The following is a 25689-nucleotide window of genomic DNA, read 5'->3' on the forward strand; positions in this document are numbered from 1 at the left end:
TTTCGCTTCTCCGGGCCTCAGTTCCCTCATCTGTCAAATGGGGAGGAAGACCGTGAGCCCCGCGGGGGACAACCTCATCACCCTGTATCTCCCCCAGTGCTCAGAACAGTGCTCGGCACGTAGTAAGCGCTTAACTAATACCGTCTTTATTGTTATTATTATTATCCCGGCTCCGCCGCCTGTCTGCAGGGTGACCTTGGGAGAGTCATTTCACTTCTCCGGGCCTCAGCTCCCTCATCTGTCAAATGGGGAGGAAGACCGTGAGCCCCGCGGGGGACCGCCTGACGACCTCGTCTTTCCCCCGGCGCTCAGCACGTAGTAAGCGCTTAACCAATACCGTCTTTATTATTATTATTATTTTTCTTATCCCGGCTCCGCCACCTGTCTGCAGGGTGACCTTGGGCGAGTCACTTTGCTTCTCCAGGCCTCAGTTCCCTCATCCGTCAGATGGGGAGGAAGACCGTGAGCCCCGCGGGGGACAGCCTGACGACCTCATCTCTCCCCCAGCGCTCAGAACAGTGCTCGGCACGTAGTAAGCGCTTAACCAGTACTGTCGTTCCCGTTCCGGTCACCCGGGGTGATTTCTCGGACGCGGGCCGGCTTATCCGAGGCCTAGACCGGGCCCGGGCCGGACTTCTCCTCGCCGGCCTTGGCGTCCGCGGGCGTCAGGGCCCAGCGCACCACCAGTTCCCCCGTGTTCTTCAGGCAGGTGCGGCCCATGTCCTCCTCCGCGGGGAGGCCCTGGGGCAGGCGGAGCGGCTGGATCCTGGGGACGAGACCCACGGGGTTTCAACGCTGCGCTAAAAGCCCCGCGCCGCCGCCGCCCCAGAGAGAGAAGGGGAACCGCCCCCGGACCTGATCAGGTGTTTCACCGTTTTCAGCTTCGCGTTCACCGAGGGGATGTTCTTGTGGACTTGGGGACGGTGAGCCTGGAAGAGAGGAGGAGGAGGAGGAGGAAGAGGCCGGTCACGGGGCGGCCCGCGGACCGCTTGGGATCTGGACGGGGGGGACGGGAAATCAAGGAATCTAGAGCGGGAGGCGGGGATAAAGGAAATCTAGAGGCGGAGGCGGGGATAAATGGAAATCGATCCCGGGGGAGACAGATGGGAATAAATCCAGAAGGGGGGACGGGTAGGAATGGACATTGATCCGGGGCGGGCGTAAATGGAAATTGATCCCGGGGGAGACAGATGGGAATAAATCTAGAAGGGGGGACGGGTAGGAACGGATATTGATCGGGGGCGGGCGTAAATGGAAGTCGATCTAGGGGGAGACTGGTATAAACAGAAGGGAATCTAGAGGGGGAGACGGGTATAGATGGAAATCGATCTAGAGGGGAGACATGGAAATCAATTCGGACAGGGAGACGGACGGGAATAAATCTCCAGGGGGGATGGGTAGGAATGGATATAAATCGGGGGTGGGTATAAATGGAAGTCGATCTAGCGGGAGACTGGTATAAACTGAAGGGAATCTAGAGGGGGAGACGGGTATAGATGGAAATCGATCTAGAGGGGAGACGGGTATACATGGAAATCAGTTGGGAGAGGGAGACGGACGGGAATAAATCTCCAGGGGGGACGGGTAGGAATGGATATAGATCGGGGGCGGGTATAAATGGAAGTCGATCTAGGGGGAGACTGGTATAAACAGAAGGGAATCTAGAGGGGGAGACGGGTATAGATGGAAATCGATCTAGAGGGGAGACGGGTATACATGGAAATCAATTTGGGGAGGGAGACGGACGGGAATAAATCTCCAGGGGGGACGGGTAGGAATGGATATAGATCGGGGGCGGGTATAAATGGAAGTCGATCTAGGGGGAGACTGGTATAAACAGAAGGGAATCTAGAGGGGGAGACGGGTATAGATGGAAATCGATCTAGAGGGGAGACGGGTATACATGGAAATCAATTGGGAGAGGGAGACGGACGGGAATAAATCTCCAGGGGGGATGGGCAGCGTGGCTCAGTGGAAAGAGCCCAGGCTTTGAGGTCGTGGGTTCAAATCCCGGCTCCGCCAACTGTGTGACTTTGGGCAAGTCACTTCACTTCTCTGGGCCTCAGTTCCCTCATCTGGAAAATGGGGATGAAGACTGTGAGCCCCCCGTGGGACAACCTGATCACACTGTAACCCTCCAGCGCTTAGAACAGTGCTTTGCACATAGTAAGCACTTAATAAATGCTATCATTATTATTATTAGGAATGGATATAAATCGGGGGTGGGTATAAATGGAAATCTATCTAGAGGGGGTGGGTATAAATCAAAATGAATCTAGAAGGGAGATGGGTATAAACAGAAATGAATCTAGGGCGAGACGGGTAAAAATGGAAAGAAATCTAGAGGGGGAGATGGGTATAAACGGAAATGAATCTAGAGGGGGAGATGGGTATAAATGGAAAGAAATCTAGAGGGGGAGAAGGGTATAAATGGAAAGAAATCCAGAGGGGGAGAAGGGTATAAATAGAAATGAATCCAGAGGGGGAGACGGGTATAATTAGAAATGAATCTAGAGGGGGAGACGGGTATAAGTTGAAACAAATCCAGAGGGGGAGACGGGTATCAATGGAAATCAATCTAGAGGGGAAGACAGATGGGACTAAACCTAGAGGGGGGACGGGTATGAATGGAAAGAAATCGAGGGGGGGAGACAGGTATAAAGGGAAATGAATTTAGAGGGGAGACGGGTATAAATGGAACAGGGGGAGAAGGGTATAAATAGAAATGAATCTAGAGGGGGAGACGGGTATAAACAGAAATGAATCTAGAGGGAGGGACGGGTATAAATGGAAAGAAATTTAGTGGGGGAGATGGGTATAAATGGAAAGAAATCTAGCGGGGGAGATGGGTATAAATGGAAAGAAATCTAGCGGGGGAGATGGGTATAAATGGAAAGAAATCTAGCGGGGGAGATGGGTATAAATGGAAAGAAATCTAGCGGGGGAGATGGGTATAAATGGAAAGAAATCTAGAGGGGGGAAGGGTATAAATAGAAATGAGTCTAGGGGGGAGACAGGTATAAATAGAAATGAATTTAGAGGGGAGAAGGATGTAAGTGGAAAGAAATCTAGAGGGGGAGAGGGGTATAAATGGAAAGAAATCTAGAGGGGGAGACGGGTATCAATGGAAATGAATCTAGAGGGGAAGACAGATGGGACTAAAACTAGAGGGGGGACGGGTATGAATAGAAAGAAATTGAGGGGGGAGACGGGTATAAATGGAAAGAAATCTAGAGGGGGAGACGGGTATCAATGGAAGTGAATCTAGAGGGGAAGACAGATGGGACTAAATCTAGAGGGGGGACGGGTATGAATGGAAAGAAATCGAGGGGGGAGACGGGTATAAATGGAAAGAAATCTAGAGGGGAGATGGGTATAAATAGAAATGAATCTAGAGGGGAGACAGATATAAGTGGAAAGAAATCTAGAGGGGGAGACGGGTATAAATGGAAAGAAATCTAGAGGGGGAGACGGGTATCAATGGAAGTGAATCTAGAGGGGAAGACAGATGGGACTAAATCTAGAGGGGGGACGGGTATGAATGGAAAGAAATCGAGGGGGGAGACGGGTATAAATGGAAAGAAATCTAGAGGGGAGATGGGTATAAATAGAAATGAATCTAGAGGGGAGACAGATATAAGTGGAAAGAAATCTAGAGGGGGAGACGGGTATAAGTGGAAAGAAATCTAGAGGGGGAGACGGGTATAAATGGAAAGAAATCTAGAGGGGAAGACAGATGGGGCTAAATCTAGAGAGGGGACGGGTATGAATAGAAAGAAATCGAGGGGGGGAGACGGGTATAAATGGAAAGAAATCTAGAGGGGAGACGGGTATAAATAGAAATGAATCTAGAGGGGAGACAGATATAAGTGGAAAGAAATCTAGAGGGGGAGACGGGTATAAATGGAAAGAAATCTAGAGGGGGAGACGGGTGTCAATGGAAGTGAATCTAGAGGGGAAGACAGATGGGACTAAATCTAGAGGGGGGACGGGTATGAATGGAAAGAAATCGAGGGGGGGAGACGGGTATAAATGGAAAGAAATCTAGAGGGGAGATGGGTATAAATAGAAATGAATCTAGAGGGGAGACAGATATAAGTGGAAAGAAATCTAGAGGGGGAGACGGGTATAAATGGAAAGAAATCTAGAGGGGAAGACAGATGGGGCTAAATCTAGAGGGGGGACGGGTATGAATAGAAAGAAATCGAGGGGGGAGACGGGTATAAATGGAAAGAAATCTAGAGGGGAGACGGGTATAAATAGAAATGAATCTAGAGGGGAGACAGATATAAGTGGAAAGAAATCTAGAGGGGGAGACGGGTATAAATGGAAAGAAATCTAGAGGGGAAGACAGATGGGGCTAAATCTAGAGGGGGGACGGGTATGAATAGAAAGAAATCGAGGGGGGAGATGGGTATAAATGGAAAGAAATCTAGAGGGGAGATGGGTATAAATAGAAATGAATCTAGAGAGGAGACAGATATAAGTGGAAACAAATCTAGAGGGGGAGATGGGTATAAATGGAAAGAAATCTAGAGGGGGAGACGGGTATCAATGGAAGTGAATCTAGAGGGGAAGACAGATGGGACTAAATCTAGAGGGGGGACGGGTATGAATGGAAAGAAATCGAGGGGGGAGACGGGTATAAATGGAAAGAAATCTAGAGGGGAGATGGGTATAAATGGAAAGAAATCCAGGGGGAGAGGGATATAAATGGAAAGAAATCTAGAGGGGGGACGGGTATAAATGGAAAGAAATCTACAGGGGGAGATGGGTATAAATGGAAATGAATCTAGAGGGGGGGACGGGTATAAATGGAAAGAAATCCGGGGGAAGAGGGATATAAACGGAAAGAAATCTAGAGGGGAGATGGGTATAAATGGAAAGAAATCCGGGGGAAGAGGGATATAAATGGAAAGAAATCCGGGGGAAGAGGGATATAAATGGAAAGAAATCCAGAGGGGGAGAAGGGTATACATAGAAATGAATCTAGAGGGGGAGACGCGTACAAACAGAAATGAATCTAGAAGGGGAGACGGGTATAAATGGAAAGAAATCTAGAGGGGGAGACGGGTATAAATGGAAAGAAATCTAGAGGGGGAGACGGATATAAATGGAAAGAAATCCAGAGGGGGAGAAGGGTATACATAGAAATGAGTCTAGAGGGGGAGACGGGTATACGTGGAAAGAAATAATAATAATAATGGCATTTATTAAGCGCTTACTACGTGCAAAGCACTGTTCTAAGCGCTGGAAATCTAGACGGGGGACGGTGTAAATGGAAAGAAATCTACAGGGGGAGATGGGTATAAATGGAAATGAACCTGGGGGGGGGGGGTATCAATGGAAAGAAATTCGGGGGAAGAGGGATAGAAATCTAGAGGGGAGATGGGTATAAATGGAAAGAAATCCGGTGGAAGAGGGATATAAATGGAAAGAAATCTGGGGGGAGAGGGATATAAATGGAAAGAAATCTAGAGGGGGAGACGGATATAAATGGAAAGAAATCCAGAGGGGGAGAAGGGTACACATAGAAATGAGTCTAGAGGGGGAGACGGGTATACGTGGAAAGAAATAATAATAATAATGGCATTTATTAAGCGCTTACTACGTGCAAAGCACTGTTCTAAGCGCTGGAAATCTAGACGGGGGACGGTATAAATGGAAAGAAATCTACAGGGGGAGATGGGTATAAATGGAAATGAACCTGGGGGGGGGGTATCAATGGAAAGAAATTCGGGGGAAGAGGGATAGAAATCTAGAGGGGAGACGGGTATAAATGGAAAGAAATCCGGGGGAAGAGGGATATAAATGGAAAGAAATCTGGGGGGAGAGGGATATAAATGGAAAGAAATCCAGAGGGGGAGAAGGGTATACATAGAAATGAGTCTAGAGGGGGAGACGGGTATACGTGGAAAGAAATAATAATAATAATGGCATTTATTAAGCGCTTACTATGTGCAAAGCACTGTTCTAAGCGCTGGAAATCTAGACGGGGGACGGTATAAATGGCAAGAAATCTAGAGGGGGAGACGGGTAAAAATGGACATTAATTCCGCATACGCACAGACGTGCTTTGGGGCTGAGAGTGCGGTGCTTTTTACCGAAGGCAGAGCACTTGGAAAACGCACTTCCAGCTTCCCGATGTCCAACGGGTGACAATCAAATTGCGAAGCGCTTCCTGTGTGCGGGGCACTGTACTAAGCGCTCGGGAGAGGACAATCCGGCGGCGCCGGCGGCCGCGAGAACGAAGACAGGAGGGGAACCGCTGGATCGGGGGGATCTCCAGACCGCGGGAACGCTTATAAAGGGTCGGAGAAAAGGCGGCGCGTACTTTTTCCAAGCCCAGGAGTTTGATCGTGTCCTTTTCCCAGTACGGACGCCCCTTGACGCTCTTGATTCGCGTGATGAGGTGGAGTTTGTGGGGGTTTTCCGGGTCCCCGCCGTACTTCCGATGATCTTCGGGCGAAGGCCGGAACACCTGGGGAGGGAACGCGGCTGACGGTGCGGACGGGAGAGCCCGAGGCGCGGCGCGGCTCCGTGGAAGGCGGGAGTTGGAGGGCGCGGGTTCGAATCACCGTCGGCCGCGTGACTCTGGGTAAGTCACTTCCCTTCTCTGGGCCTCGGTTCCCTCACCTGGAAAATGGGGATGAAAACGGAGAGCCCCCCCCCCCGCCGCAGGACAGCCCGATCACCTTGTAACGTCCCCAGCGCTTAGCACATAGTAGGCGCCTCACAAATACCATCACCGCCATTATTATTTTTCCGCGGGACCGCGATGGCGGCCAATGCGACGACCGGCGCCTGGCAGGTGATGAGCGCTCGACGGCCACCATTCCCGTCACGGTCGTTCCCGGATACCGAGATTTCCGACCTCCCGGAGCCCCCCCCCCACGTACCTCTTCCGGAATCCGGGATTTGGTAAACTTCTGCCGGATCCCGGACGCCCACGTCCGGGATTCCGGGCCGCTCCACCGGGCGACCTGGAAAACGGTTGGCGGGATCCGTGAGTTTGGGAAAGCTCTCCCGGCACGGAGCAGCCACGGCGTTCCCGGCGAGGGTTTCGATCCGCGGTCGCGGCCGGGATTTCCTTTCTTCCTCTCCACGTCCGCCCGTCCGGACCGTGGGTTCGAGGCGAGCGGGGAAGGCGTCTTTCCTACCGTCCTCTCCCGAGCGCTTAGCACAGCGCTCCGCACACCTGGTCGCCGACCGTCCGATCGATCGATCCGACTTATTGAGCGCTCGCTGGGCCGCTGATGAGACCGTGAGCCCACGGTTGGGTAGGGACCGTCTCTAGATGTTGCCAATTTGGACTTCCCAAGCGCTTAGTACAGTGCTCTGCACACAGTAAGCGCTCAATAAATACAATTGAATGAATGAATGAATGAATAACAGGTAATAATAATAATAATAATGGTGGTATTTGTTAAGCGCTTACTATGTGCAAAGCACTCACGATTGAATGAATGAATGAATGAGTAACAGACTGTGAGACTGTGAGCCCGCTGTTGGGTAGGGACCGTCTCTATTTGTTGCCAATTTGTCCTTCCCGAGCGCTTAGTACAGTGCTCTGCACACGGTAAGCGCTCAATAAATACGATTGAATGAATGAATGAATGAATAACAGACTGTGAGACTGTGAGCCCGCTGTTGGGTAGGGACCGTCTCTATATGTTGCCAATTTGTCCTTCCCGAGCGCTTAGTACAGTGCTCTGCACACAGTAAGCGCTCAATAAATACGATTGAATGAATGAATGAATGAATAACAGACTGTGAGACTGTGAGCCCACTGTTGGGTAGGGACCGTCTCTAGATGTTGCCAATTTGGACTTCCCAAGCGCTTAGTACAGTGCTCTGCACACGGTAAGCGCTCAATAAATACGATTGAATGAATGAATGAATGAATAACAGACTGTGAGACTGTGAGCCCACTGTTGGGTAGGGACCGTCTCTATATGTTGCCAATTTGGACTTCCCAAGCGCTTAGTACAGTGCTCTGCACACAGTGAGCGCTCAATAAATACGATTGATCGATTGATTGATGAGACCGCGCCACGACAGAGCCGACGAAACCCTCACTCAGAGGGGCCGGCGTTCCCGAGGGGGAGACGGGCGCTAAAAAGAAATTACGGCTCCGCTGTCGGGTAGGGACCGTCTCTAGGTGTCTTGGACTTCCCAAGCGCTTAGTACAGTGCTCTGCACACAGGAAGCGCTCAATAAATACGACTGAATGAATGAATCCCCAAATCGGGAATTGCTCAGGCTTCCAAATCGGGTCAAAAAAAGACTTCAGCGGGATGAGGACGTGCACAGAAGCGGCGTGGCTCAGTGGAAAGAGCGCGGGCTTGGGAGGCAGAGGTCATGGGTTCGAATCCCACCTCCCCCCCCACGTCTGCTGTGTGACCTTGGGCAGGTCTCTTCACTTCTCCGTGCCTCAGTTCCCTCATCTGGAAAATGGGGGTTAAGACTGGGAGCCCCCCGTGGGACAACCTCATCTCCTTGTGTTCCCCCCGGCGCTTAGAACAGTGCTTGGCACATAGTAAGCGCTTAATACCAACATTATTATTATTATTATTACCTGTTATTCATTCATTCATTCAATCGTCAGTGCTTTGCACATAGTAAGCGCTTAACAAATACCACCATTATTATTATTATTATTACCTGCTATTCATTCATTCATTCAATCGTATTTATTGAGCGCTTACCGTGTGCAGAGCACTGTACTAAGCGCTTGGGAAGGACAAATTGGCAACATATAGAGACAGTCCCTACCCAACAGCGGGCTCACAGTCTCACAGTCTGTTATTCATTCATTCATTCATTCAATCGTCAGTGCTTTGCACATAGTAAGAGCTTAGCAAATACCACCATTATTATTATTATTATTACCTGTTATTCATTCATTCATTCATTCAATCGTATTTATTGAGCGCTTCCTGTGTGCAGAGCACTGTACTAAGCGCTTGGGAAGTCCAAATTGGCAACCTATAGAGACAGTCCCTACCCAACAGTGGGCTCACAGTCTCACAGTCTGTTATTCATTCATTCATTCATTCATTCAATTGTATTTATTGAGCGCTTACCGTGTGCAGAGCACTGTACTAAGCGCTCGGGAAGTCCAAATTGGCAACATATAGAGACGGTCCCTACCCAACAGTGGGCTCACAGTCTGTTATTCATTCATTCATTCATTCAATGGTATTTACTGAGCGCTTACTGTGTGCAGAGCACTGTACTAAGCGCTCGGGAAGGACAAATTGGCAACATATAGAGACGGTCCCTACCCAACAGCGGGCTCACAGTCTCACAGTCTGTTATTCATTCATTCATTCATTCAATCGCATTTATTGAGCGCTTACCGTGTGCAGAGCACTGTACTAAGCGCTCGGGAAGTCCAAATTGGCAACATATAGAGACGGTCCCTACCCAACAGCGGGCTCACAGTCTCACAGTCTGTTATTCATTCATTCATTCATTCAATCGTATTTATTGAGCGCTTACCGTGTGCAGAGCACTGTACTAAGCGCTCGGGAAGGACAAATTGGCAACATATAGAGACGGTCCCTACCCAACAGCGGGCTCACAGTCTCACAGTCTGTTATTCATTCATTCATTCAATCGTATTTATTGAGCGCTTACCGTGTGCAGAGCACTGTACTAAGCGCTCGGGAAGGACAAATTGGCAACATATAGAGACGGTCTCTACCCAACAGCGGGCTCACAGTCTGTTATTCATTCATTCATTCATTCAATCGCATTTATTGAGCGCTTACCGTGTGCAGAGCACTGTACTAAGCGCTTGGGAAGTCCAAATTGGCAACATATAGAGACGGTCCCTACCCAACAGTGGGCTCACAGTCTCACAGTCTGTTATTCATTCATTCAATCGTATTTATTGAGCGCTTACTGTGTGCAGAGCACTGTACTAAGCGCTCGGGAGGTACAAGTCGGCAACATGAGCGCTTGCCACGTGCCGGGCGACGTACTGGGCGCCGAGGTGGATGCCGAGAAGCGGCCGGGCTCGGTGGCAACAGCCCGGGCTTGGGGGGCCGAGGTCGTGGGTTCTAATCCCGCCGCCGCCTATGCTGCCAGTTGGTACTTCCCAAGCGCTCAGTACAGTGCTCTGCACATAGTAAGCGCTCAATAAATACAATTGATGATGATGACGATGATGACTTGGGCGAGTCGCTCGGCTTCCCCGGGCCGCGGCGACCTCGTCCGTGAGCCCCCCCGTCGGATGGCCGCCGGCGCTCAGAACAGTGCCGGGAGCATAGTGAGCGCCCACCGGATACCGTCGCCATCGCACGGGGGCCCGAGAAACCGAAGGCCCAAAATGGAAAGGACTGGGTTTGGTTTCCTTCTTCAGCTCGGCTGCGGAGAGTCGTCATCATCATCATCAATCGTATTTATTGAGCGCTTACTATGTGCAGAGCACTGTACTAAGCGCTTGGGAAGTACCAATTGGCAACATATAGAGTCGGCCGATCGGATTTACCGAGCACTTCCCGCGTGCGCGCGGACACTGTGCTAAGCGCTTGGGAGAGGACGTTGGGACGGTTCCCTGACGACACGCCCCCCCCCACCAGCCCTCTTGCCACCAAGCCGTGCTTCTTCTAATAATAATTATTATTAATAATAATTCCAATAATTATTCTAATTCTAATAATTCCATTGCCACCGAGCCACGCTGCTTCTAACAATTATTATTAATAATACCTCTAATAATAATAATAGTTATTCTTATTATTCTCGGATGATGACAACCTGATTATCTCGTATCTCCCCCAGCGCTTAGAACAGTGCTTGGCACGTAGTAAGCGCTTAATAAATGCTATTATTATTATTATTATGTGGTGGAGCCAGGATTAGAACCCAGGACCTCTGACTCCAAGCCCAGGCTCTTGCCACCGAGCCACGCTGCTTCTAATAATAATAATTATTAATAATAATTCCAATAATTATTGTAATTCTAATAATTCCATTGCCACCGAGCTGCGCCGCTTCTAACAATTATTATTAATAATACCTCTAATAATAATAATAGTTATTCTTATTATTCTCGGATGATGACAACCTGATTATCTTGTATCTCCCCCAGCGCTTAGAACAGTGCTTGGCACGTAGTAAGCGCTTAATAAATGCTATTATTATTATTATTATTATGTGGTGGATCCAGGATTAGAACCCAGGACCTCCGACTCCAAGCCCAGGCTCTTGCCACCGAGCCACGCCGCTTCTAATAATAATAATTATTAATAATAATTCCAATAAATATTCTAATTCTAATAATTCCATTGCCACCGAGCCACGCCGCTTCTAACAATTATTATTAATAATACCTCTCATAATAATAATAGTTATTATTGTTATTCTCGGATGATGACAACCTGATTATCTTGTATCTCCCCCAGCGCTTAGAACAGTGCTTGGCACATAGTAAGCGCTTAATAAATGCTATTATTATTATGTGGTGGAGCCAGGATTAGAACCCAGGACCTCTGACTCCAAGCCCGGGCTCTTGCCACGGAGCCGTGCTTCTTCTAATAATAATAATTATTAATAATAATTCCAATAATTATTCTAATTCTAATAATTCCATTGCCACCAAGCCATGCTGCTTCTAACACTTATTATTAATAATACCTCTAATAATAATAATAGTTATTATTATTATTCTCAGATGATGACAACCTGATTATCTTCTATCTCCCCCAGCGCTTAGAACAGTGCTTGGCACGTAGTAAGCGCTTAATAAATGCTATCATTATTATTATTATGTGGTGGAGCCAGGATTAGAACCCAGGACCTCTGACTCCAAGCCCGGGCTCTTGCCACCGAGCCATGCCGCTTCTAATAATAATAATGATTATTAATAATAATTCTAATTCTAATAATTCTATTGCCACCGAGCCACGCTGCTTCTAACAATTATTATTAATAGTAATTCTAATAATAGCTATTATTATTATTCTCGGATGAAGACAACCTGATTATCTTGTATCTCCCCCAGTGCTTACAACAGTGCTTGGCACATAGTAAGCGCTTAATAAATGCTATCATTATTATTATTATGTGGTGGAGGCTGGATTAGAACCCAGGACCTCTGACTCCAAGCCCGGGCTCTTGCCATCGAGCCGTGCTTCTTCTAATAATAATTATTATTAATAATAAGTCTAATAATTATTCTAATTCTAACAATTCCATTGCCACCAAGCCACGCTGCTTCTAACAATTATTATCAATAATAATTCTAATAATTATTATTAATAATAATAATCGTAATAATTATTCTAATTCTATTGCCACCGAGCCACGCTGCTTTTAACAATTATTATTATTAATAATAATTCTAATTATTATTATTATTGTTATTCTCGGATGAAGACAACCTGATTATCTTGTATCTCCCCCAGCGCCTAGAACAGTGCTTGGCACATAGTAAGCGCTTACTAAATGCTATTATTATTATTATTATTACGTGGCGGAGCCTGGATTAGAACCCAGGACCTCTGACTCCAAGCCCGGGCTCTTGCCACCGAGCCACGCTGCTTCTAATAATTATTATTATTAATAATAATTCTAATAATAATTCTAATTCTAATAATTCCAGTGCCACCGAGCCACGCTGCTTCTAACAATTATCATTAATAATAATTCTAATAATAATAATAATAGTTATTATAATAATTCTCGAATGAAGACAACCTGATTATCTTGTATCTCCCCCAGCGCCTAGAACAGTGCTTGGCACATAGTAAGCGCTTAATAAATGCTATTATTATTATGTGGTGGATCCAGGATTAGAACCCAGGACCTCTGACTCCAAGCCGGGCTCTTGCCACCGAGCCGTGCCGTTTCTAATAATAACTATTAACAATAATAATTCCAATAATTATTCTAATTCTAATAATTCCATTGCCACCGAGCCACGCTGCTTCTAACAATTACTATCAATAATAATTCTAATAATAATTATTAATAATAATTGTAATAATTATTCTAATTCTATTGCCACCGAGCCACGCTGCCTTTAACAATTATTATTATTAATAACAATTCTAATCATTATTATTATTATTCTCGGATGAAGACAACCTGATTATCTTGTATCTCCCCCAGCACCTAGAACAGTGCTTGGCACATAGTAAGCGCTTAATAAATGCTATTATTATTATGTGGTGGAGCCAGGATTAGAACCCAGGACCTCTGACTCCAAGCCCGGGCTCTTGCCACTGAGCCGTGCTTCTTCTAATAATAATAATTATTAATAATAATTCTAATTCTAATAATTCTAGTGCCACCAAGCCACGCTGCTTCTAACAATTACTATTAATAGTAATTCTAATAATAATAATAATAGTTATTATTCTTATTCTCGGATGAAGACAACCTGATTATCTTGTATCTCCCCCAGCGCCTAGAACAGTGCTTGGCACATAGTAAGCGCTTACTAAATGCTATTATTATTATTATTATGTGGTGGACCCAGGATTAGAACCCAGGACCTCTGACTCCAAGCCTGGGCTCTTGCCACCGAGCCATGCCGCTTCTAATAATAACTATTAACAATAATAATTCCAATAATTATTCTAATTCTAATAATTCCATGGCCACCGAGCCACGCTGCTTCTAACAATTATTATCAATAATAATTCTATGATAATTATTATTAATAATAATTGCAATAATTATTCTAATTCTATTGCCACCAAGCCACACTGCCTTTAACAATTATTATTATTAATAATAATTCTAATCATTATTATTATTATTCTCGGATGAAGACAACCTGATTATCTTGTATCTCCCCCAGCGCTGAGAACAGTGCTTGGCACATAGTAAGTGCTTAATAAATGCTATTATTATTATGTGGTGGAGCCAGAATTAGAACCCAGGACCTCTGACTCCAAGCCCGGGCTCTTGCCCCCAAGCCGTGCTTCTTCTAATAATAATAATTATTAATAATAATTCTAACAATTATTCTAATTCTAATAATTCCACTGCTGAGCCACGCTGCTTCTAACAATTATTATCAATAATAATTCTAATAATAATTATTATTAATAATAATTGTAATAATTATTCTAATTCTATTGCCACCGAGCCACGCTGCCTTTAACAATTATTATTATTAATAACAATTCTAATCATTATTATTATTATTCTCGGATGAAGACAACCTGATTATCTTGTATCTCCCCCAGCACCTAGAACAGTGCTTGGCACATAGTAAGCGCTTAATAAATGCTATCATTATTATTATTATTATGTGGTGGAGCCAGGATTAGAACCCAGGACCTCTGACTCCAAGCCTGGGCTCTTGCCACCGAGCCACGCTGCTTCTAATAATAATAATTATTAATAATAATTCTAATAATTATTCTAATTCTAACAAGTCCATTGCCACCAAGCCATGCTGCTTCTAACAATTATTATCAATAATAATTCTAATAATAATAATTATTAATAATAATTGTAATAATTATTCTAATTCTATTGCCACCGAGCCACGCTGCTTTTAACAATTATTATTATTAATAATAATTCTAATTATTATTATTATTCTCGGATGAAAACAACCTGATTATCTTGTATCTCCCCCAGCGCTGAGAACAGTGCTTGGCACATAGTAAGCGCTTAATAAATGCTATCATTATTATTATTATTATGTGGTGGAGCCAGGATTAGAACCCAGGACCTCTGACTCCAAGCCTGGGCTCTTGCCACCGAGCCACGCTGCTTCTAATAATAATAATTATTAATAATAATTCTAATAATTATTCTAATTCTAACAAGTCCATTGCCACCAAGCCACGCTGCTTCTAACAATTATTATCAATAATAATTCTAATAATAATAATTATTAATAATAATTGTAATAATTATTCTAATTCTATTGCCACCGAGCCACGCTGCTTTTAACAATTATTATTATTAATAATAATTCTAATTATTATTACTATTATTCTCGGATGAAGACAACCTGATTATCTTGTATCTCCCCCAGCGCCGAGAACAGTGCTTGGCACATAGTAAGCACTTAATAAATGCTATTATTATTATGTGGTGGAGCCAGGATTAGAACCCAGGACCTCTGACTCCAAGCCGGGCTCTTGCCACCGACCCGTGCTTCTTCTAATTCTAATAATTATTAATAATAATTCTAATAATTATTCTAATAATTCCATTGCCGAGCCACGCTGCTTCTAACAATTATTATCAATAATTCTAATAATAATTATTATTAATAATAATTGTAACAATTATTCTAATTCTATTGCCACCGAGCCACGCTGCCTTTAACAATTATTATTATTAATAATAATTCTAATTATTATTATTATTATTCTCGGATGAAAACAGCCTGATTATCTTGTATCTCCCCCAGCGCTGAGAACAGTGCTTGGCACATAGTAAGCGCTTAATAAATGCTATTATTATTATGTGGTGGAGCCAGGATTAGAACCCAGGACCTCTGACTCCAAGCCGGGCTCTTGCCACCGACCCGTGCTTCTTCTAATACTAATAATTATTAATAATAATTCCAATAATTATTCTAATTCTAACAATTCCATTGCCACCGAGCCACGCTGCTTCTAACAATCCTTATTAATAATAATTCTAATAATAATAATAGTTATTTTTATTATTATTCTTGGATGAAGACAACCTGATTATCTTAACAGATACTATTATTATTATTATTATTATTATTATTAGAAGGGGGAGACAGACAACCAAACCGAAGAGGCGGACAGGCCGGCCGACGGAGGCGGAGGGAAGACGCCTACCGGGATGTCGGCCGGGATCCTCCGGACCGCCGCGCGGACGATTCCCGCCATGGGGCTTCCCGACGCGAGGCGCTCCGCCGGCTGGAAGGAGAAGGCGGCAGGAGGTGACCGCTGGGAATCCGGGACCGCTGGGAATCCGGGACCGCTGGGAATCCGCCACCGATCCGCTTTTCGGCCCGTCCCCGGACGCCCTCTCGCTCCCCAAATTTCCAATCCCAACGGCGGGAAGGCGCGTCCAGCTGGTTCCCGCTTCCGTTCTTCAGCCCGGGAGGAGCGGCCGGGCCGGGAGGTTGGAATTCGGCGCGGCTTTCCGGCTTCTCCTGGATGAATAATAATAATAATAATGATATTAATAAATTACGATGATGGTATGTGTTGAGCGCTTAGTATGTGCCACTGTTCTAAGCGCCAAGGGGGATACGAGGTGATCGAGCTCTCTCCCGTGGGGCTCACTGTCTTCATCCCCATTTGACAGATGAGGGAACTGAGGCCCAGAGAATAATAATAATAATGATGATGATGGCATCTGTTAAGCGCTTACTATGTGCCAAGCGCTGTTCTAAGCGCCAAGGGGGATACGAGGTGATCGGGCTGTCCCCCGTGGGGCTCCCGGTCTTCATCCCCATTTTACAGATGAGGGAACTGAGGCCCAGAGAATAATAATAATGGTGATGATGATGGCATCTGTTAAGCGCTTACTATGTGCCGAGCACTGTTCTAAGTGCCAAGGGGGATACGAGGTGATCGGGTTGTCCCCCGTGGGGCTCACGGTCTTCATCCCCATTTGACAGATGAGGGAACTGAGGCCCAGAGAATACTAATAATAATAATGATGGCATCTGTTAAGCGCTTACTATGTGCCGAGCACTGTTCTAAGCGCCAAGGGGGATACGAGGTGATCGGGCTGTCCCCCGTGGGGCTCCCGGTCTTCATCCCCATTTGACAGATGAGGGAACTGAGGCCCAGAGACTAATAATAATGGTGATGATGATGGCATCTGTTAAGTGCTTACTATGTGCCAAGCACTGTTCTAAGCGCCAAGGGGGATACAAGATGATCAGGCTGTCCCCTGGGGGGCTCACGGTCTTCATCCCCATTTTACAGATGAGGGAACTGAGGCCCAGAGACTAATAATGATGATGATATTTGTTAAGTGCTTACTATGTGCCGAGCACTGTTCTAAGTGCTGGGGGGATACAAGGTATTCATTCATTCATTCTATCGTATTTATTGAGCGCTTTCTGTGTGCAGAGCACTGTACTAAGCGCTTGGGAAGTGCAATTTGGCAGTGAGGTGGTCCCCCGTGGGGCTCACGGTCTTCATCCCCATTCTCCAGCTGAGGGAACCGAGGCCCAGAGAAGTGAAGCGATTGGCCCCAAGTCACCCAGCTGAGGAGCGGCGGAGCCGGGGGATCACGATGGGGTTGGGTGAGCGCTCACTAGGTGCCGGGCGCTGTGCTGAGCGCACGGGACGGATTCGACCCCGGGGGGGGACGGTCAATCCGGGGTCCCTCGCGGGCCGGAGACTGGGTTGGAAGCCGGATGGGAGCGGGGAATGGGTCTGTTTGGTGTTCGTTCATAATAATAATAATAATAATAATAATAATAATAATAATAATAACAATAATAATGGCATTTGTTAAGCGCTTACTATGCGCAGAGCACTGTTCTAAGCGCTGGGGGCGGATACAGGGTGACCAGGTTGTCCCACATGGGGCTCACAGCCTTAATCCCCATTTTCCAGATGAGGGAACTGAGGCTCAGAGAAGTCAAGTGACTTGCCCAAGGTCACGCAGCGTGCCCACAGACATGTGGCAGAGCCGGGATTCGAACCCTCGACCTCTGACTCCAAAGCCCGTGCTCTTCTCCACTGAGCCGCGCTGCTCCTATTTATATTCATATTATGTATTTATTACGTTCAGATTTATTGAGCGTTTTCCGGGGGCAAGGCAGTGTACTGAGCGAACCTCCTCACCGGGCCGCGTTGACTCCCGGCCCGCGTCCTTCCCCCGGCCCGGAATGCCCCCAATCCCTCCCCACATCCGCCAAGCTCGCTCCCTTCCTCCCTTCAAAGCCCTACTGAGAGCTCACCTCCTCCGGGAGGCCTTCCCGGACTGAGCCCCCCCCCCCATTTTCCTCTCCTCCTCTCCCCAATCACCCCCCAATCCCTCCCGCTGCCCTTCCGACAGCACTTGGGTATACTTGTATATGTCTATAATTCTATTTATTTCTATTGATGCCCGCTGATTTGTTTTGATGTGCACGGATCTATAATTCTATTTATTTCTATTCATGCCCACTGACTTGCTTTGATGTGCATATGTCTATAATTCTATTTATTTCTATTGGTGCCCGCTGACTTGTTTTGATGTGCACGGATCTATAATTCTATTTATTTCTATTGATGCCCGCTGATTTGTTTTGATGTGCACAGATCTATAATTCTATTTATTTCTATTGATGCCCGCTGACTTGTCTTGACGTGCATAGATCTATAATTCTATTTATTTCTGTTGATGCCCGCTGACTTGTTTTGATGTGCACGGATCAGTAATTCTATTTATTTCTATTGATGCCCGCTTACTTGTTTTGATGTGCACAGATCTACAATTCTATTTATTTCTATTGATGCCTGCTGACTTGTTTTGATGTGCATGGATCTATAATTCTATTTACTTCTATTGATGCCCGCTGACTTGTTTTGATGTGCATAGGCCTATAATTCTATTTATTTCTATTGATGCCCACTTACTTGTTTTGATGTGCACAGATCTATAATTCTATTTATTTCTATTGATGCCCGCTTACTTGTTTTGATGTGTCTATATCTATAATTCTATTTATTTCTATTGATGCCCGTTTACCTGTTTTGATGTGCATATATCTAGAATTCTACTTATTTCTATTGATGCCCGCTGACTTGCTTTGTTGTGCATAGATCTATAATTCTATTTACTTCTATTGATGCCCGCTGACTTGTTTTGATGGGCATAGATCTGTAATTCTATTTACTTCTATTGATGCCCGCTTACTTGTTTTGATGTGCAGATCTACAATTCTATTTATTTCTATTGATGCCCGCTGACTTGTTTTGATGTGCACGGATCTATAATTCTATTTACTACTGTTGATGCCCGCTGACTTGTTTTGATGTGCATAGGCCTATAATTCTATTTATTTCTATTGATGCCCACTTACTTGTTTTGATGTGCACAGATCTATAATTCTATTTATTTCTATTGATGCCCGCTTACTTGTTTTGATGTGTCTATATCTATAATTCTATTAATTTCTATTGATGCCCGTTTACCTGTTTTGATGTGCATATATCTAGAATTCTACTTATTTCTATTGATGCCCGCTGACTTGCTTTGTTGTGCATAGATCTATAATTCTATTTACTTCTATTGATGCCCGCTGACTTGTTTTGATGGGCATAGATCTGTAATTCTATTTACTTCTATTGATGCCCACTGACTTGTTTTGATGTGCACAGATCTATAATTCTATTTACTTCTATTGATGCCCGCTGACTTGTTTTGATGTGCACAGATCTATAATTCTATTTACTTCTACTGATGCCCGCTGACTTGTTTTGATGTGCATAGGCCTATAATTCTATTTATTTCTATTGATGCCCGCTGACTTGTTTTGATGTGCATGTCTATAATTCTATTTATTTCTATTGATGCCCACTGATTTGTTTTGATGTGCATGTCTATAATTCTATTTATTTCTATTGATGCCCACTGATTTGTTTTGATGTGCACAGATCTATAATTCTATTTATTTCTATTGATGCCCGCTGACTTGTTTTGATGTGCATAGATCTGTAATTCTACTTATTTCTATTGATGCCCGCTTAGTTTTGATGTGCACAGATCTATAATTCTATTTACTTCTATTGATGCCTGCTGACTTGTTTTGATGTGCACATATCTATAATTCTATTTACTTCTATTGATGCCCGCTGACTTGCTTTGATGTGCATATGTCTATAATTCTATTTATTTCTATTGGTGCCCGCTGACTTGTTTTGATGTGCACGGATCTATAATTCTATTTATTTCTATTGATGCCCGCTTACTTGTTTTGACGTGCACAAATCTATAATTCTATTTATTTCTGTTGATGCCCACTGACTTGTTTTGATGTGCACAGATCTGTAATTCTATTTATTTCTATTGATGCCCACTGATTTGTTTTGATGTGCATGTCTATAATTCTATTTATTTCTATTGATGCCCACTGATTTGTTTTGATGTTCACAGATCTATAATTCTATATACTTCTATTGATGCCCGCTGACTTGTTTTGATGTGCACAGATCTATAATTCTATTTATTTCTATTGATGCCCGCTGACTTGTTTTGATGTGCACAGATCTATAATTCTATTTACTTCAATTGATGCCCGCTGACTTGTTTTGATGTGCACAAATCTATAATTCTATTTATTTCTATTGATGTCCGCTTACTTGTTTTGATGTGCACAGATCTATAATTCTATTTATTTCTATTGATGCCCACTGACTTACTTTGATGTGCACAGATCTATAATTCTATTTATTTCTATTGATGCCCGCTGACTTGTTTTGATGTGCATAGATCTGTAATTCTACTTATTTCTATTGATGCCCGCTTAGTTTTGATGTGCACAGATCTATAATTCTATTTACTTCTATTGATGCCTGCTGACTTGTTTTGATGTGCACATATCTATAATTCTATTTACTTCTATTGATGCCCGCTGACTTGCTTTGATGTGCATATGTCTATAATTCTATTTATTTCTATTGGTGCCCGCTGACTTGTTTTGATGTGCACGGATCTATAATTCTATTTATTTCTATTGATGCCCGCTTACTTGTTTTGACGTGCACAAATCTATAATTCTATTTATTTCTGTTGATGCCCACTGACTTGTTTTGATGTGCACAGATCTGTAATTCTATTTATTTCTATTGATGCCCGCTGACTTGCTTTGATGTGCATATGTCTATAATTCTATTTATTTCTATTGATGCCCGCTGATTTGTTTTGATGTGCACAGATCTATAATTCTATTTATTCCTATTGATGCCTGCTGACTTGTTTTGATGTGCATAGATCTGTAATTCTACTTATTTCTATTGATGCCCGCTGACTTGCTTTGTTGTGCATAGATCTATAATTCTATTTGTTTCTATTGATGCCCACTTAGTTTTGATGTTCACAGATCTATAATTCTATATACTTCTATTGATGCCCGCTGACTTGTTTTGATGTGCACAGATCTATAATTCTATTTATTTCTATTGATGCCCGCTAACTTTTTTTTGTTGTGCACAGATCTAATTCTATTTATTTCTATTGATGCCCGCTTACTTGCTTTGATGTGCACAGATCTATAATTCTATTTATTTCTATTGATGCCCGCTGATTTGTTTTGATGTGCACAAATCTATAATTCTATTTATTCCTATTGATGCCCGCTGACTTGTTTTGATGTGCACAGATCTATAATTCTATTTATTTCTGTTGATGCCCGCTGACTTGTTTCGATGTGCACTTATCTAGACGAGAGAAGCAGCGCGGCTCAGGAGCCCGGGCTCGGGAGTCGGAGGTCGTGGGTTCTAATTCCGGCTCCGCCACTCATCAGCTGTGTGACCTTGGACAAGTCACTTCTCTGGGCCTCAGTGGCCTCATCTGTCAAATGGGGGTGAAGACTGGGAGCCTCACGGGGGACGACCTGATCACCTTGGATCCCCCCCAGCGCTTAGAACAGTGCTTGGCACATGGTAAGTACGTTAACAATTTACCTTCTATCTGTCCCAGCGCTTAGAACAGTGCTCAGCACGTAGTAAGCGCTTAACAAATACCGCAATTATCACTATTATTATTATTATGTGGGCCAGGGACGGGGGCCAAACTGATGACCTTGTATCGACCCCAGCGCTTAGAACAGTGCTTGGCACATAGTGAGTGCTTAACAAATACCATAATAATAATAATAATAATAATAATAATAATAATAATAATGGCTACTATTATTATTATTGTTATGTGGCGGGGTATCCATCTCACTCCCAGGCCCGGGCTGCTCCGCCCCTCGTCTGCCGTGCGACCTTGGGCGAGTCACTTCCCTTCTCTGGGCCTCAGTTTCCTCATCTGGAAAAGGGGGATGAAGCCTGGTAAGGACGGTCTCTCTGTTACCAAGCTGCCCTCTCCCCAGCGCTTAGCGCAGTGCTCTGCACACGGGAAGCGCTCAACAAATACGATTGAATGAATACGACGGAATGAATGAATGAGTGACTGGGAGCCCCAAGCGCTTAGCACAGTGCTCTGCACACGGGAAGCGCTCAATAAATACGATGGAATGAATAAATGCGACGGAATGAATGAATAACTGGGAGCCTCAAGCACTTAGTACAGTCCTCTGAACACAGGAAGCGCTCAATAAATACGATTGAACAAATGAATACGACGGAGTGAATGAATGAGTGACTGGGAGCCCCAAGCGCTTAGCACAGTGCTGTGCACACAGGAAGCGCTCAATAAGTACGACTGAATGAATAAATACGATGGAATGAATGAATGAGTGACTGGGAGCCCCAAGCGCTTAGTCCAGTGCTCTGCACACAGGAAGCGCTCAATAAATACGATTGAATGAATAAATACGATGGAATGAATGAATGAGTGACTGGGAGCCCCAAGCGCTTAGTACAGTCCTCTGAACACAGGAAGCGCTCAATAAATACGATTGAATGAATGAATACGACGGAATGAATGAATGACTGGGAGCCCCAAGCACTTAGCACAGTGCTCTGAACACAGGAAGTGCTCAATACGATTGAATGAATAAATACGATGGAATGAATGAATGAGTGACTGGGAGCCCCAAGCGCTTAGTACAGTCCTCTGAACACAGGAACCGCTCAATAAATACGATTGAATGAATGAATAAGACGGAATGAATGAATGATTGGAAGCCCCAAGCGCTTAGTACAGTGCTCTGCACACAGGAAGCGCTCAATAAATAGGATGATGGAATGAATGAATACGACGGAATGAATGAATGAATGAGTGACTGGGAACCCCAAGCGCTTAGTCCAGTGCTCTGCACACAGGAAGCGCTCAATAAATACGATGGAATGAATGAAAACGACGGAACGAATGAATGAGTGACTGGGAGCCCCAGGCGCATAATACAGTGCTCTGCACAAAGGAAGCGCTCAATAAATACGATTGAATGAATGAATACGACGGAATGAATGAATGAGTGACTGGGAGTCCCAAGTGCATAGTACAGTGCTCTGCACACAGGAAGCGCTCAATAAATACAATTGAATGAATAAATACGATGGAATAAATGAATGAGTGACTGGAAGCCCCAAGCGCTTAGCACAGTGCTCTGCACACAGGAAGCGCTCAATAAATACGATTGAATGAATGAATAAGATGGAATGAATGAATGACTGGAAGCCCCAAGCGCTTAGTACAGCCCTCTGAACACAGGAAGCGCTCAATAAATACGACTGAATGAATGAATACGACGGAGTGAATGAATGAGTGACTGGGAGCCCCAAGCGCTTAGCACAGTGCTCTGCACACAGGAAGCGCTCAATAAATACGATTGGATGAATGAATAAGACGGAATGAATGAATGACTGGAAGCCCCAATCGCTTAGTACAGCCCTCTGAACACAGGAAGCGCTCAATAAATACGACTGAATGAATGAATACGACAGAGTGAATGAATGACTGGGAGCCGCAAGCGCATAGCACAGTGTTCTGCACACAAGAAGCGCTCAGTAAATACGATTGAATGAATGAATGAATACGACGGAATGAATGAATGACTGGGAGCCCCAAGCGCTTAGTACAGTGCTCTGCACACAAGAAGCGCTCAATAAATACGACTGAATGAATGAATACGACGGAATGAATGAATGAGTGACTGGGAACCCCAAGCGCTTAGTCCAGTGCTCTGCACACAGGAAGCGCTCAATAAATACGACTGAATGAATGAATAAGACGGAGTGAATGAATGATTAGAAGCCCCAAGCGCTTAGCACAGTGCTCTGCACACAGGAAGGGCTCAATAAATACGATTGAATGAATGAATACGACGGAATGAATGAATGACTGGGAGCCCCAAGCGCATAGTACAGTGCTCTGCACACAGGAAGCGCTCAATAAATAGGATGGAATGAATGAATGACTGGGAGCCCCACGTGGGGCAGGGATCGTGTCCCACCCGGTTGGCTTGGGTCCGCCCCAGCGCTCAGTACAGTGTCTGACACAAAGTGGGCGCTCAGCAAATAGCACAATCACTATTATTATCATTGTTACTCACTAGCTGCGGGGGGGGGCCTCAATCTGTCCGCTCCTTCTGGTCCTTCGGCTACTTCCGGTCCCCCTCCTACTTCCGGTACCCCCGCAGGCGAGACCCCGCGCGGCGGCCGCAGCAACTCCGTTCCGCTCGCCGGAAGTTCCGCCTTCCGCCGGGAGGCTGTGGTGGAGTGCGCCTGCGCAGTGCAGAGATGGGGGGGGCGGGGGAGGAGGAGTGCGCCTGCGCAGTGCGGAGCGGGGGGGGGCTGGGGAAGCGGAGCGCGCCTGCGCAGTGCGGAGCCCGGGGGCCTGGAGAGGAGGAGTGCGCCTGCGCAGTGCAGAGCTGGGGGGGGGCTCGGGAAGAGGAGCGCGCCTGCGCAGCGCGGAGCTCGGGCTGGGGGGGGGGGGGAGTGCGCCTGCGCAGTGCGGAGCTTGTGGGGGACAGGGGAGGAAGAGCGCGCCTGCGCAGCGCGGAGCTCGGGCGGGGGGGGGGGGTGAGGAGGAGTGCGCCTGCGCAGTGCGGAGCTTGTGGGGGGACGGGGAGGGGGAACGCGCCTGCGCAGCGCGGAGGTCGGGCGGGGGGGGGGGGAGGAGGAGTGCGCCTGCGCAGTGCGGAGCTTGTGGGGGGACAGGGGAGGAGGAGGAGTTGGGAGGGGGGGGCGGTGGAGGAGCGCGCCTGCGCAGCGCGGAGATCGTGGGGCGGAGGAGGAAGAGCGCGCCTGCGCGGTTCGCCTCCCGACGTGGTCCGGAGCTCTGGCTGCGGGGTCAGCTGGCGGGCGACCCCTGACCTCTGACCCCCAACCGGCGGCCATGGCGGAGGGGGCGGCGGCGGCGGCCATGCTGAGGCGGGCGGTGGAGCTGGACGCGGCCTCCCGCTTCCCGGAGGCGCTGCTCTGTTACCAGGAGGGCATCGACCTGCTGCTGCACCTGCTCAAAGGTGACACAAGGCGGAAGTGCGGGCCGGAAGTGCGGGCCGGGGACCGGAAGTGCAGGCCGGGGGCCGGAAGCCCGGTCATTCATTCATTCGTCATTCATTCAGTCGGACTTATTGAGCGTTTCCTGTGTGCAGACAGCACTGTACTAAGCGCTTAGGAACCAAGGGCCGACCAAAGGGCGGAAGTTCATTCATTCAGTCGTATTTATTGAGCGCTTCCTGTGTGCAGAGAGCACTGTACTAAGCGCTCAGGAACTAAAGGCCGACCAAAGGACGGAAGTTCATTCATTCATTCAGCTTGTACTTCCCAAGCGCTTAGTACAGTGCTCTGCACACAGTAAGCGCTCAATAAATACAATTGATGATGATGATGATGATTCAGTCGTATTTACTGAGCGCTTCCTGTGTGCGGAGAGCACTGTACTAAGCGCTTAGGAACTAAAGGCCGACCAAAGGACAGAAATTGAGGGCAGCTGAGGGGAGCCCATTCATTCATTCATTCAGTGTTACTTATTGAGCTGTTCCTGTGTGCGGAGCACTGTGCTAAGCGCTTAGGAACTAAAGGCCGACCAAAGGACAGAAGTTCATTCATTCAGTCGTATTTACTGAGCGCTTCCTGTGTGCAGAGAGCACTGTACTAAGCGCTTAGG

At 46.0% G+C, this 25689-nt stretch overlaps 2 protein-coding genes across 4 annotated transcripts in view; one reads left to right on the plus strand and one right to left on the minus strand.

The window, feature by feature from the left end:
• Positions 1-612: 612 nt before the first annotated feature.
• On the minus strand, positions 613-24917 carry MRPL30 (mitochondrial ribosomal protein L30). Its single transcript, XM_038757140.1, has 7 exons — positions 24782-24917; positions 24131-24286; positions 15747-16114; positions 6900-6983; positions 6335-6481; positions 856-929; positions 613-766 (listed from the first exon to the last, which is right to left on the minus strand). The coding sequence occupies exons 1-7, from the start codon at positions 24915-24917 to the stop codon at positions 613-615; spliced, it is 1119 nt and encodes a 372-aa protein (XP_038613068.1).
• Positions 24870-25689, plus strand: part of MITD1 (microtubule interacting and trafficking domain containing 1) — a 37383-nt gene continuing 36563 nt past the window's right edge. For 2 of the 3 annotated variants that reach the window (XM_038757295.1, XM_038757297.1), the window contains exon 1: positions 24870-25042. In XM_038757295.1, the coding sequence (XP_038613223.1) occupies positions 24916-25042 (127 nt within the window). In that variant the 5' untranslated portion in view covers positions 24870-24915. The remainder of the gene's footprint in view (positions 25043-25689) is intronic. The other variant, XM_038757296.1, reaches the window with a different exon arrangement.

Source organism: Tachyglossus aculeatus, chromosome 15 (assembly GCF_015852505.1).
Source record: "Tachyglossus aculeatus isolate mTacAcu1 chromosome 15, mTacAcu1.pri, whole genome shotgun sequence".
Lineage (NCBI taxonomy): Eukaryota > Metazoa > Chordata > Mammalia > Monotremata > Tachyglossidae > Tachyglossus > Tachyglossus aculeatus.

Excerpts from the sequence above, each read along its gene's own strand:
- MRPL30 (XM_038757140.1), bottom strand. The coding sequence starts at position 24,917 with ATGGCCGCCGGTTGGGGGTCAGAGGTCAGGGGTCGCCCGCCAGCTGAC. Across the intron at positions 16,115-24,130 it reads GAGGCCCCCCCCCGCAGCTA|GAGAAGCCGGAAAGCCGCGC; the intron begins GTGAGTAACAAT and ends TTATTCATCCAG. Across the intron at positions 6,482-6,899 it reads AATCCCGGATTCCGGAAGAG|GTGTTCCGGCCTTCGCCCGA; the intron begins GTACGTGGGGGG and ends TTCCCTCCCCAG.